This window comes from Oryx dammah, unplaced genomic scaffold, assembly GCF_014754425.2.
Source record: "Oryx dammah isolate SB20612 unplaced genomic scaffold, SCBI_Odam_1.1 HiC_scaffold_29, whole genome shotgun sequence".
Classification (NCBI taxonomy): Eukaryota; Metazoa; Chordata; class Mammalia; order Artiodactyla; family Bovidae; genus Oryx; species Oryx dammah.
The window spans coordinates 30,886,531-30,899,713 of record NW_024070213.1 but is presented as its reverse complement, the minus strand read 5'-3'; the positions used below and the strand labels follow the sequence as shown (position 1 = coordinate 30,899,713).

General features: G+C 43.6%; 1 protein-coding gene across 1 annotated transcript in view; it reads left to right on the top strand.

Moving 5' to 3' along the window:
- The window catches only part of ST8SIA1 (ST8 alpha-N-acetyl-neuraminide alpha-2,8-sialyltransferase 1), a 177,675-nt gene that overhangs the window by 53,974 nt on the left and 110,518 nt on the right, over positions 1-13,183 (top strand). The window contains exon 2 of the mRNA XM_040235331.1: positions 10,029-10,173. Coding sequence (XP_040091265.1) covers positions 10,029-10,173 — 145 coding nt within the window. The remainder of the gene's footprint in view (positions 1-10,028; positions 10,174-13,183) is intronic.

Sequence of the window (13,183 nt, the reverse complement as noted above, 5' to 3'; positions counted from 1 at the left end):
TCTTAGCAGGGTTCATGTTGCTTCATTGTTCAGTCGCTCAGTCGTGTCCGACTCTTTGCAACCGCACGGACTAGAGTACACCAGGCTTCCCTGTCCTTCAACATCTCCTGGAGTTTGCTCAAACTCAAATCCATTGAGTCGATGATGCCATCCAGCCATCTCATCCTCTGTTGCCCCCTTCTCCTTTTGCCTTCAGTCTTTCCCAGCGTTAAGGTATTTTCCAATGAGTTGGCTCTTCGCATCAGGTGGCCAAAGTATTGTAGCTTCAGCTTCAGCATTTGTCTTTCTAATGAATATCCAGAGTTGGTTTCTTTAGGATTGACTGGCTTAATCTCCTTGCTGTCCAAGGGACTCTCAAGAGGCTTCTCCGACACCACAGTTCAAAAGCATCAATTCGGTGCTCAGTTTTCTTTATGGTCCACCTCTCACGTCCATACATGAATTCTGGAAAAATCATACCTTTGTCAGCAAAGTGATGGCTCTTCTTTTTAATATGCTGTCTAGGTTTGTCATAACTTTTCTGCCAAGAAGCAAGCATCTTTTAATTTCATGGCTGCAGTGACTGTCTGCAGTGATTTTGGAGACCAAGAAAATAAAATCCGTCACTGTTTCCATTTTCCCCCCATCTATTTGCCGTGAAGGGGTGGGATAGATGTCATGATCTTAGTTTTTTGAATGTTGAGTTTTAAGCCAGCTTTTTCACTTTCCTCTTTCACCTTCATCAAGAGGCTATTTAGTTCCTCTTCACTTTCTGCTATCAGTTCAGTTCAGTTGCTCAGTCATGTCCGACTATTTGTGACCCCATGAAGTGCAGCACGCCAGGCCTCCCTGTCCATCACCAACTCCCGGAGTTCACTCAAACTCATGTCCTTTGAGTCAGTGATGCCATCCAGCCATCTCATCCTCGGTCGTCCCCTTCTCCTCCTGCCCCCAATCCCTCACAGCATCAGGGTCTTTTCCAATGAGTCAACTCTTCGCATGAGGTGGCCAAAGTATTGGAGTTTCAGCTTTAGCATCAGTCCTTCCAAAGAAATCCCAGGGTTGATCTCCTTCAGAATGGACTGGTTGGATCTCCTTGCAGTCCAAGGGACTCTCAAGAGTCTTCTCCAACACCACAATTCAAAAGCATCAATTCTTCGGTACTTAGCTTTCTTCACAGTCCAACTCTCACATCCATACATGAATACTGGAAAAACCATAGCCTTGACTAGATGGACCTTTGTTGGCAAAGTAATGTCTCTGCTTTTCAATATACTATCTAGGTTGGTCATAACATTCCATCCAAGGAGTAAGCATCTTTTAATTTCATGCTGCAGTCACCATCTGCAGTGATTTTGGAGCCCCAAAAAATAAAGTCTGACACTGTTTCCCCTGTTTCCCCATCTATTTCCCATGAAGTGATGGGACCGGATGCCATGATCTTAGTTTTCTCAATGTTGAGCTTTAGGCCAGCTTTTTCACTCTCCTCTTTCACGTTCATCAAGAGGCTTTTGAGTTCCTCTTCACTTTCTGCCATAAGGGTGGTATCATCTGCATATCTGAGGTTATTGATATTTCTCCCGGCAATCTTGATTCCAGCTTGTGCTTCTTCCAGCCCAGCGTTTCTCATGATGTACTCTGCATATAAGTTAAATAAGCAGGGTGACAATATACAGCCTCGACATACACCTTTTTCTATTTGGAACCAGTCTGTTGTTCCATGTCCAGTTCTAACTGTTGCTTCCTGACCTGCATATGGGTTTCTCAAGAGGCAGGTCAGGTGGTCTGGTATTCCCATCTCTTTCAGAATTTTCCACAGTTTCTTGTGATCCACACAGTCAAAGGCTTTGGCATAGTCAATAAAGCAGAAATAGATGTTTTTCTGGAACTCTCTTGCTTTTTCCATGATCCAGCAGATGTTGGCAATTGATCTCTGTTCCTTTGCCTTTTCTAAAACCAGCTTGAACATCAGGAAGTTCACGGTTCATGTATTGCTGAAGCCTGGCTTGGAGAATTTTGAGCATTACTTTACTAGAGTGTGAGATGAGTGCAGTTGTGCGGTACTTTGAGCATTCTTTTGCATTGCCTTTCTTTGGGATTGGAATGAAAGCTCACCTTTTCAGTCCTGTGGTCACTGCTGAGTTTTCCAAATTTGCTGGCATATTGAGTGTAGCACTTTCACAGCATCATCTTCCAGGATTTGAAACAGCTCAACTAGAATTCCATCACCTCCACTAGCTTTGTTCGTAGTGATGCTTTCTAAGGCCCACTTGACTTCACATTCCAAGATGTCTGGCTCTAGATTAGTGATCACATCATCATGATTGTCTGGGTCATGAAGATCTTTTTTGTACAGTTCTTCCATGTATTCTTGCCACCTCTTCTTAATATCTTCTGCTTCTGTTAGGTCCATACCATTTCTGTCCTTTATTGAGCCCATCTTCACATGAAATGTTCCCTTGGTATCTCTAATTTTCTTGAAGAGATCTCTAGTCTTTCCCATTCTATTGTTTTCCTCTATTTCTTTGCATTGATCACTGAGGAAGGCTTTCTTATCTCTTCTTACTATTCTTTGGAACTCTCCATTCAGATGCTTCTATCTTTCCTTTTCTCCTTTGCTTTTCTCTTCTCTTCTTCTCACAGCTATTTGTAAGGCCTTCCCAGACAGCCATTTTGCTTTTTTGCATTTCTTTTTCTTGGGGATGGTCTTGATCCCTGTCTCCTGTACAATGTCACGAACCTCATTCCGTAGTTCATCAGGCACTCTATCTATCAGATCTAGGCCCTTAAATCTATTTCTCACTTCCACTGTATAATCATAAAGGATTTGATTTAGGTCATACCTGAATGGTCTAGTGGTTTTCCCTACTTTCTTCAATTTAAGTCTGAATTTGGCAATAAGGAGCTCATGATCTGAGCCATAGTCAGCTCTCAGTCTTGTTTTTGCTAACTGTATAGAGCTTCTCCATCTTTCGCTGCAATCAATCTGATTTCGTTGTTGACCATCTGGTGATGTCCATGTGTAGAGTCTTCTCTTGTGTTGTTGGAAGAGGGTGTTTGCTATGACCAGTACATTCTCTTGGCAGAACTCTATTAGCCTTTGCGCTGCTTCATTCCGTATTCCAAGGCCAAATTTGCCTGTTACTCCAGGTGTTTCTTGACTTGCTACTTTTTCATTCCAGTCCCCTATAATGAAAAGGACATCTTTTTTGGGTGTTAGTTCTAAAGGTCTTGTAGGTCTTCATAGAACCGTTCGACTTCAGCTTCAGTGTTACTGGTTGGGGCATAGACTTGGATTACCATGATATTGAATAGTTTGCCTTGGAAATGAACAGAGATCATTCTGTCGTTTTTTAGATTGCATCTAAGTACTGCATTTCTGACTCTTTTGTTGACCATGATGGCTACTCCATTTCTTCTAAGGGATTCCTGCCCACAGTAGTAGATATAAAGGTCATCTGAGTTAAATTCACCCATTCCAGTCCATTTTAGTTCACTGATTCCTAGAATGTCGACGTTCACTCTTGCCATCTCCTGTTTGACCACTTCCAATTTGCCTTGATTCATGGACCTAACATTCCAGGTTCCTATGCAATATTTCTCTTTACAGCATCAGACTTTGCTTCTATCACCAGTCATATCCACTGCTAGGTATTGTTTTTGCCTTGGCTCCATCCCTTCATTCTTTCTGGAGTAATTTCTCCACTGATCTCCTGTAGCATATTGGGCACCTACTGACCTGGGGAGTTCCTCTTTCAGTATCCTATCATTTTGCCTTTTCACACTGTTCATGGGGTTCTCAAGGCAAGAATACTGTAGTGCTTTGCCATTCCCTTCTCCAGTGGACCACATTCTGTCAGACCTCTCCACCATGACCTGCCTGTCTTGGGCGGCCCCACAGGCATGGCTTAGTTTCATTGAGTTAGACCAGGCTATGGTCCATGTGATTAGATTGACTAGTTTTCTGTGATTATGGTTTCAGTGTGTCTGCCCTCTGATGTCCTCTCGCAACAGTTACCATCTTACTTGGGTTTCTCTTACCTTGGACATGGGATATCTCTTCACAGCTGCTCCAGCAAAGTGCAGCTGCTGTTCCTTACCTTGGACGAGGGGCATCTCCTCACCGCTGGCCCTCCTGACCTTGAACGTGGAGTAGCTCCTCTCGGCCCTCCTGCAGCCGCGCAGCCACCGCTCTTTGGACGTGGGGTTGCTCCTCTCGGGCACTGCCCCTGACCTCGGGCATGGGGTAGCTCCTCCTGGCTGCCGGCCCTGGCCTCGGGTGGGGGGTAGGTCCTCTCAGGCACGCTTCTGCAAGGTCCGTCGCAGGCGGTGCGCTTCTGCTGCGCGGTCCGTCGCAGTTTCTGCTATAACTGGGTGTTATTAACTGAGTGGTTGGGTTTTCACTCTTATTTGTCTGTTAGTCTCTCAGTCTTTCTGGCACAGTAAACCAGTATGGTCCTTTTGGCTTTGTTGATATGCATGGCTTTCACTGGTAGGCTGTGAGAACCTGAGTGAGTTTTTAGCATGTGGCTCCTAATTACTTAACTTCACAAAGCAGCTATAGTGTCATGGGTAGGAGCTCTGCTGAAGCTTGAATTCAAATAATAAAAACCACTTGCACTTTAACTCCAGTACTCACCTTACATTCAACTGGTAAAAATTAATAATCTGAAGATTTAAACTCGAACATTAAAATGGATTTACTTTTACCATTTTAACCCTGCGATTTTATTGCCTGCCATAAAAATTGGGCTTCCTAGGTGGCACTAGTGGTAAAGAACCGGCTTGCCAATGCAGGAGACATGAGAGACACAGGTTTGGCCCCTGGGTTGTGAAGATCCCCTGGAGGAGGGCATGGCAACCCACTCCAGTATTCTTGCCTGGAGAATCCCAAGGACAGAGGAGCCCGGTGGGCTATAGTCCAGAGAGTCGCAAAGAGTTGGACCCGACTGAAGCAACTTTGCTCGTAGGCATAAGAGAAGCAAAGAATAGGCAGCATCAGTGCCAAGGATGAAAAAGGGGGTGGGAATAAAAATTGCTAAACATTCTAAAAGCTGGTATGTGTCTTCTCTCCAGGATCACCTGTAGGATGGCAGGAGGTGAAGCTCAACGTACTTTTCCCCCAAACCTAGCAGTGTTAAGCAAGAGCTCAGTAAAAGTCATTGCTACCACTACCCTGATTCCCACTCCTACTGCTGGGAGAACCATTTCCACTTCTGCTTTTGTTTCTGTGGTTATATAGCCATATAGCTGGTGAGCTCGTGGGGCCCTTCTCAGGAATGAGGGGGTGAACACACTTTTACGTTGTAGTCTCTTTTCAGCCACCCTCTAGACAAAGGGCCTGACGGACGAAGATGCAGAGGCACTCAGGATGGAGGATAGAGGGAAAAGTTCATAAGTTTCTAGGAAAAACACTCCCATACTGCAAATGGTGCTGTGATTATTATGAATTTGAGTTCATAATTCTTTGTTGAATTTTTTAAAGTATTTATATGCGTGTGATGCTTTCTATTTTTGTCCAGTGTTTGGTTTCCCTCCTCAAGGTATAGTTGCCCTGAGCATGATGATGCTGTAGGAAAAGGTGTGAATTTGAGTCCATCTAAACACACAATTTGATCAATAGTTAAGCAAACATTTATTTACCTCATGAACTTGACTTGAGCAAATCTCTTGGACCGAGCTTCAGTTTCATCGTCTGTAAATTTAGGATAATGTAATCATCTCTATCTTAGTTTTTTTATGAGTATGAAAAGAGGAAGCCAGTATAAAGTGATATGTAAGTGGCTGGGACACTTACATATCACTCTCCACTAATAAAGATTAAGTGGGGTCTTATTATGTAGCTGGGACAAATTTTTCTTCTGAATTTTCTGTAGCACTTTGTGCTAAATGGCAAATTTAGCTTGGTTTGGAGGTGAGAGCTATGGTCTGGCTGAAAGTAAGTACCAGACATGAAGTGAAAAGACCTGGGAGCAAAGCCACACTCCACCCTGCTTTGCTAGTTATGTGCCCCAAGTTAAATTACTGAAAAAAAAAATCCTAAAGCTATGTAGCTCCAAGGTCACTCACTGTTAGAATTAAGTAGAGAAAGATCTAGGAAGGCACCTGGCATGTTTGGCTGGTGTTTAGAAAACATTTCTTCAGGGAAGAGAAAGGTAAGGGTGAGTCAGAATGGTCCTGATAGGCAGCCTTGCAGAGAGGAAAAAGCATGTCCTGCAATCGCCCTAATACTGTTTTCTCAGATGTGAATTGGGACTAATAATAGTTAGTGATGGTCACTCAGTCGTGTCTGACTCTTTGAGACTGCATGCACTGTAGCCTGCCAGGTTCCTCTGTCCATGGAATTCTCCAGGCAAGAATATTGGAGTGGATTGCCATTTCCTTCTCCAGGGCATCTTCCTGACCCAGGGATTGAACCCAGGTCTCCTGCATTGCAGGCAGAGTCTTTACCTTCTGAGACACCAGGAAAGCCCATGTATTCCCTTGATTATCTCTTAGGACCACTCTAAGAACTAAAAGGTATTCCATTTCTGGTTATTTCCATTTAACCAGAAGAGGATTAAGGGCTCAAAACTTTCCTAACCTCACAAAGCTCAGAGTCATGCCTAAGATAATTCTCCTAATTTTTGTTTGTTATTTTATTTTATCATTGGCTGTGCTGGGTCTCCTTGCTGCGCGAGGGCTTTCTCTAGTTGCCCCTCTGCGGTGAGTGGGTAGCTACTCTAGTTCCGGTGTATGGGCTTCTCACTGCAGTGGCTTCTCTTGTTGGAGGGCACAGGCTCACTTTCCCCAAGGCATGTGGGATCTTATTTCCCAGAGGGACTGAACCCGTGTCCCTCACACTGGCAGCTGAACTCTCAACTGCTGGACCACCAGGGAGGTCCGCAGTTCTCATTTTTAAAGACAGTCTTAAGCCATGTCTTGTTCTATGATAACTGACGATAGTACCCAGGATGCTCTTTTGAGAAAATGAAGGCAATTCACTGTAAAACTTTCCTGCCTCTGTTCAGGCTGCCTTTTGGGTAATGAAACACAATAAGAATTATTGAACATGGGAGAGGCAAGAGAAGAGGGGCACTTGGAGGAAATGGGATGATGATGTAGGAGCAAGACGGACACAGATGCTAGCAAATGTGAAAGAAGAAGGCCAACTTCCCCAGACCCCAGTCCTGTCCTTTCTGTGGAAACTTTGTGAAGTTCCCCTGGTGCCAACCAAAAAGCACCAGAGAAAGCACCAGGTGGCGGGAAGAACCCCAGACTATGATTTGGTTTATTTGTCTCTGCGTTGAGCTTGAACTTGGTCTACGTGCTGCACCTGTATGTCCTTGGGGGAACTCCCAAGAATAGTTTCTGAGACCATTTCTGAAGCCCAGTAACATTCCTGGGTTATAGAGTTAGTAAGTTGCAGAACCAGGTTTTGAACCCAAGTACAGTTGCCTGCAAATCCTCATCCTCAGATTTTGCATCCAAGGATTCAACTGATGGGTGGATAGAAAGTATTTGGAAAAATTAAAAATGCCAAAAGATCTAAAAAGCCAACTTGAATTTGCTGCACACTGGTCACTATTTAATGGCATTTAATTGTCTTTATAACTATTTTCATAATGCTTGTATTGAATTAGGTATGATAAGTAATCTAGAGATAATTTAGGGTGCAGGGCAAGAAGTGTGTAGGTTATCTGCAAACACTGTGCCGTTGTATGTAAGGAACTTGAGCATCCTTGGGGTTTGGTATTTAGGTTGGTTGTGGAACCAACCCTGTGAGACCAAGCATGACTTTATTATCTGCCATTTTTCAGCCCCAAGCTTGGGTACCCTGGTGGCTAAAGATGTCTGAGCCGGCAAGTCTACTTGGGGGCACCATTCAGAAGTGGTTTATGTCACCAGTTTATTTTATTGGTCCTTCTAGAAGTGGGACTGGGGAATAAGCTCTTTTATCCCTGAAAGCTCAGTGAGGAAACAGAGTTGGTTTCTGACAGGCTTTGAATTTGAGGAGAGGGTGAAGGTTGGCTTATAGAATAGTAGCCTCCATGTGAGGGACCAGCAGAGGAACAGCTGTGAGCCATCCCAGGAGGGTGGGTGGGAGAGATCCAGAAGACCCTGGTGTTTCAGAGAGAAAGAGGGTAAGGAAGGAGTGGGACTTCTCAGCTCCTTCCTGTGCTCAGCTGTGTCCCACCCTACTGAGAGGTCAGACAAAACAAGAACAGGAAAAGCTCACGAGATTTACCAGCTAGAATGCAGGTTGCTTCGTCAGTGCCTGAAATCACATCCCTCATCTCATTCAGTTTCTGTTTCCAGAGATTTCCCAGGGCTCGTTCTTGGATCATATCCTCAGTTTTGGGGGTATTTACCCCTTTTAGTGGAGGAGGCAATGGCACCCCACTCCAGTACTCTTGCCTGGAAAATCCTATGGACGGAGGAGCCTGGTAGGCTGCAGTCCATGGGGTCACTAAGAGTCGGACACGACTGAGCAACTTCCCTTTCACTTTTCACTTTCATGCACTGGAGAAGGAAATGGCAACCCACTCCAGTGTTCTTGCCTGGAGAATCCCAGGGACGGGGGAGCCTGGTGGGCTGCTGTCTATGGGGTCGCACAGAATCGGACACGACTGAAGTGACTTAGCAGCACCCTTTTTAGGGCCAATCTGTATTTCCTACTCTGTACAGTTCTCCCTGATCTCTGAAAGTCACCACTTGATGGTTACATCACCATGAAGAGATGTTAGTCATCCAAGCCTTGGATATTTAAATCCATCAGTCTGCAATAACAATGACTGTTTTTGCTTTCAGACGCATTTCAGCTGCAGGTGAGAGCTGATATGTTTCTTTGTTTCTGTTTAGTTATATCAGTTTCAGGTGTAAGGTGTACAGCCTTATACTTTGACATCTGTGTACACTACTAATTGATCACCACCTCAAATCTAATTACCATCCATCACCAGAGAGGTGACTGCCTTCACTCGTTTCATCCACCCCCCAGCCTCTTTCCCTTCTGGTAACCACTAATCTGATCTCTGTAACTCTAAGTTTGTTTTTGTTTTATTTTGGTTTTTCGTTCGTTTTTGTAGATTCCGCCTATGAATGAAATCAGTCTTTCTCTGTCTGACTTATGTCACTAAGCATAATACCTTCAAGGATCATCTGTGTTGTTGCAGATGGCAGGATTTCGTTCTTTTTTATGACTGAGTAGTATTCTATGGTGTTCCACAACTTCTTTATCCATTCATCCATTGATAGACACTTAAGTTGTTTTTATATCTTGGCTATTGTAAATACTGGAGAAGGAAATGACAACCCACTCCAATATTCTTGTCTGGGAAATCCCATGGACGGGGAACCTGGGGGGCTACAGTTCTGAAGTCCATGGACTTGCAAAGAATCGAACACAACTGAGCACGCACATGATTACATGTTCGTTAATTCAGTTGACCCTTGAACAATATGGGTTCGAACTGCCGTAAGGTTCACTTCTACATGGTTTTTTTTCCAATAAATAATACATATAGTACCGCACAGTGTGAGGTCAGTTGAATCCATGGATGCAGAGCTTCAAATATGGAGGGCTGACTGTGGGACTTGAGCATCTGTGGGTTTTAGTATCTGAGGCAGATCTTGGAACCAGTTCCCTGCTGATACCAAGGGACAACTTTAATGCTGTAGTGAACATCGGGAGTGCATATATCTTCTTTTCAAATTAGTGTTTTTGTGAACATGTGATAAATACCCAGAAGTGGAATAGCTGGGTCACATGGTAGTTCTAGTCTTAATTTTCTGAGGCATCGCCATACTGTTTTCCATAGTGGTCACACCAATTTACAATCCTACCACCTGATGTCTGTTCTTCTGAAACTTTTTAAAACATGAAATATTCCAGTCATGCATTCCAATGGCTGGAAGGGTGAATGAATAGTTGTCTAATCACCCTGGAGACACAGATGCTTTTGTGAGCTGGTGCTGAGGTAAGGCTGCACGTCTCTGGGAATGACAAGTGAATGAGTCTGCTATTCACTTAACCTGCTGTTCTTTTCTCTCTCCGTTTTCTCTCCTAGGAAACAGATGGAAGACTGCTGTGACCCTGCCCATCTCTTTGCTATGACTAAAATGAATTCCCCCATGGGGAAAAGCCTGTGGTACGATGGGGAGTTTTTATACTCATTCACCATTGACAATTCAACTTATTCTCTCTTCCCCCAGGTTAGTAAAGAGTTTACTGCCTTTCAATATAGTTTCTTACATGTCTTGATATCATAGCAAAGGGATCACTGACCTTTTCTTACTAATCAGATCTACTTCTTTTCATTTTCTTTCTTCTAAAAAAAATTATTTGTTTACTTATGACTGTGCTGGGCTTTTGTTGCTTTCTCTTGTTGCACATCACCAGCTCTAGGCATGCAGGCTTCAGCAGTTGTGGCTCACAGGCTTAGTTGCCCTGTGGCATCTTCCTGGACCAGGGATCAAACTTGTGTCCCCTGCCTTAGCAGGCGGATTCTTAACCACTGGACCATCAGAGAAGTCTGTATTCTCTTCTTAATTATAAATTCTCCCCTTTATAACTGTCATTTGTGTGTGTATGTGTGGGAAGAAGTCAGATGGTGTTTTGATACAGGGGCAGCAGTAGGATAGTATAGAATAACAGATTGCCTAGCACTTCTGATTTGAGTCATATGAGACTGAAGGAGGCAAGCAGAGAAGGAGGCGAGGTCAGGGAATTGTGGAATTCTAGTGTTTTGAGGTTGGCTGTAGAATGATCTTGAAGATTTGCAATACTGGAATGTTTTCTTAAGGCTGGTATTGCTCTCAGGGAGTGGACCATGTGGGACCATAGGGTCAAAAGTTGCTTCTTAGAGCTCATGAATCTTAACCCTGTGGTTAGATTACTGCTCTGAAGTGGAGGAGTGGTGGTGATGGAGAAAGAGTATCTGACCACTTTTGAAGTGGTCTAAATCAAGCTTTGCTCCCTTAATGTTTTCCTCTGTGGTTTTCCAAGCACTGAAGTCAAATGCTTTTATTAAAATAGATCTATGTAGCAACGGACTTTCCCAGTTGCTTAGTGGTAAAGAATCTGCCTGCAATGCAGAAGACACAGGAGATACAGGTTTGCTCCCTGGGTTGGGAAGATCCCCTAGAGGAAGGCATGACAACCCACTCTAGTATTCTTGCCTGGAAAATCCCATGGACAGAGGAGCCTGGTGGGCTACAGTCTATGGGGCTGCAGAGTTAGACACAACTGAGGCAACTTCTTGAGAAACCTGTATGCAGGTCAGGAAGCAACAGTTAGAACTGGACATGGAACAACAGACTGGTTTCAAATAGGAAAAGGAGTCCGTCAAGGCTGTATATTGTCACCCCGCTTATTTAACTTATATGTGGAGTACATCATGAGAAGCGCTGGGCTAGAAGAAGCACAAGCTGGAATCATGATTGCCGGAAGAAACATCAATAACCTCAGATATGCAGATGATACCACCCTTATGGCAGAAAGTGAAGAGGAACTAAAGAGCCTCTTGATGAAAGTGAAAGAGGAGAATGAAAAAGTTGGCTTAAAGCTCAACATTCAGAAAACTAAGATCATGGCATCCAGTCCCATCACTTCATGGCAAATAGATGGGGAAACAGTGGAAACAGTGACAGACTTTATTATTTTGGGCTTCCAAATCACTGCAGATGGTGCTTGCAGCCATGAAATTAAAAGACACTTGCTCCTTGGACTCCTTGGAAGGAAAGTTATGACCAATCTAGATAGCATATTCAAAAGCAGAGACATTACTTTGCCAACAAAGGTCTGTCTAGTCAAGGCTATGGTTTTTCCAGTAGTCATGTATGGATGTGAGAGTTGGACTGTGAAGAAAGCTGAGCACTGAAGAATTGATGCTTTTGAACTGTGGTGTTGGAGAAGACTCTTGAGAGTCTCTTGGACTGCAAGGAGATCCAACCAGTCCATTCTAAAGGAGATCAGTCCTGGGTTCTTTGGAAGGACTGATGCTAAAGCTGAAACTCCAGTACTTTGGCCACGTCATGCAAAGAGTTGACTCATTAGAAAAGATTCTGATGCTGTGAGGGATTGGGGGCAGGATGAGAAGGGGACGACAGAGGATGAGATGGCTAGATTGCATCACCGACTTGATGGGCATGAGTTTGAGTGAACTCCAGGAGTTGGTGATGGACAGGGAGGCCTGGCATGCTGCAATTCATGGGGTTGCAAAGAGTCGGACACGGCTGAGCGACTAAACTAAACTGAACTGAAGCAACTTAGCACAGCACAGAGCATCTATGTAGCAAGTGAGGGGGAAAGAAAGGAAACCCTTATTCTAGGGAGCCCTAGAAATCATTAGGTGAATGGTGGCGTAGGGGTCATGAGGTGGCTCCTGAAATTACTTAGAACAAGAAGTTACTGCCATAATTGTGGTTTAGAAATTAGAAAAACATAGTGGCTACTGCCATTAGCAGAAACTGGCCACAGGAAGTTGTTTCAACTCACCTCCTCCATCCAGACCTTCCTCCAGTGCATCTAATGGGTAAAATTAATTTGCATCCAGAACACTAGTTGCAGAGAATCCAAGAGGGGCAGTTTTCTTTAAAGCAGTGAAGCTTTAGCAGGAAGCTAGAAAAAGAGTGGAATTGAGGTTGAGTAAGCCAATTTGCAGTATCTTCTTTGTGCAAAAACTGATACCAACTTGCTATGAAATAAAGATGAGATAAGGAAACAATCTCCTTTAACAGCTCATCAAATAGAAAAATATTTAAAGAAATCCAAAATAGGATTTTATAGATGAAGGCTTTCAGTCATACTAACTGACCCTGTGCTAGGAAATAGATTTGAAGAAAAGAAATGATTAAAGAAATACAAACTAACCTCCCATCTTATCTGTAAGTTGCAGCAGTTAGCAGGAAATATTGTCCTTTTCAAGTGCATGCGCATGAATTCTGTGTCTCTTCCTGCCAGCTGGGAGATCAAGGAACCGTCCCTGAATAATAAAGGAAAAGTGCTTTTTTCTTAGAAAGCATTAAGCCATTCTATCACTGTGTGTGCACAGTCATTCCAAAGGCCTGAACCAGTTCAATGGGTGGACTTGGAAAAAAAAAAAGTTACATATATATTCTTTTGATGAGATTCTGAAATGACTAATTAATTTATAGAAACCCTGGAAAATCAGTTTGCAGCAACACAAAAGGTATATATCCCTGGGCCCTCTTATTTCTTAGT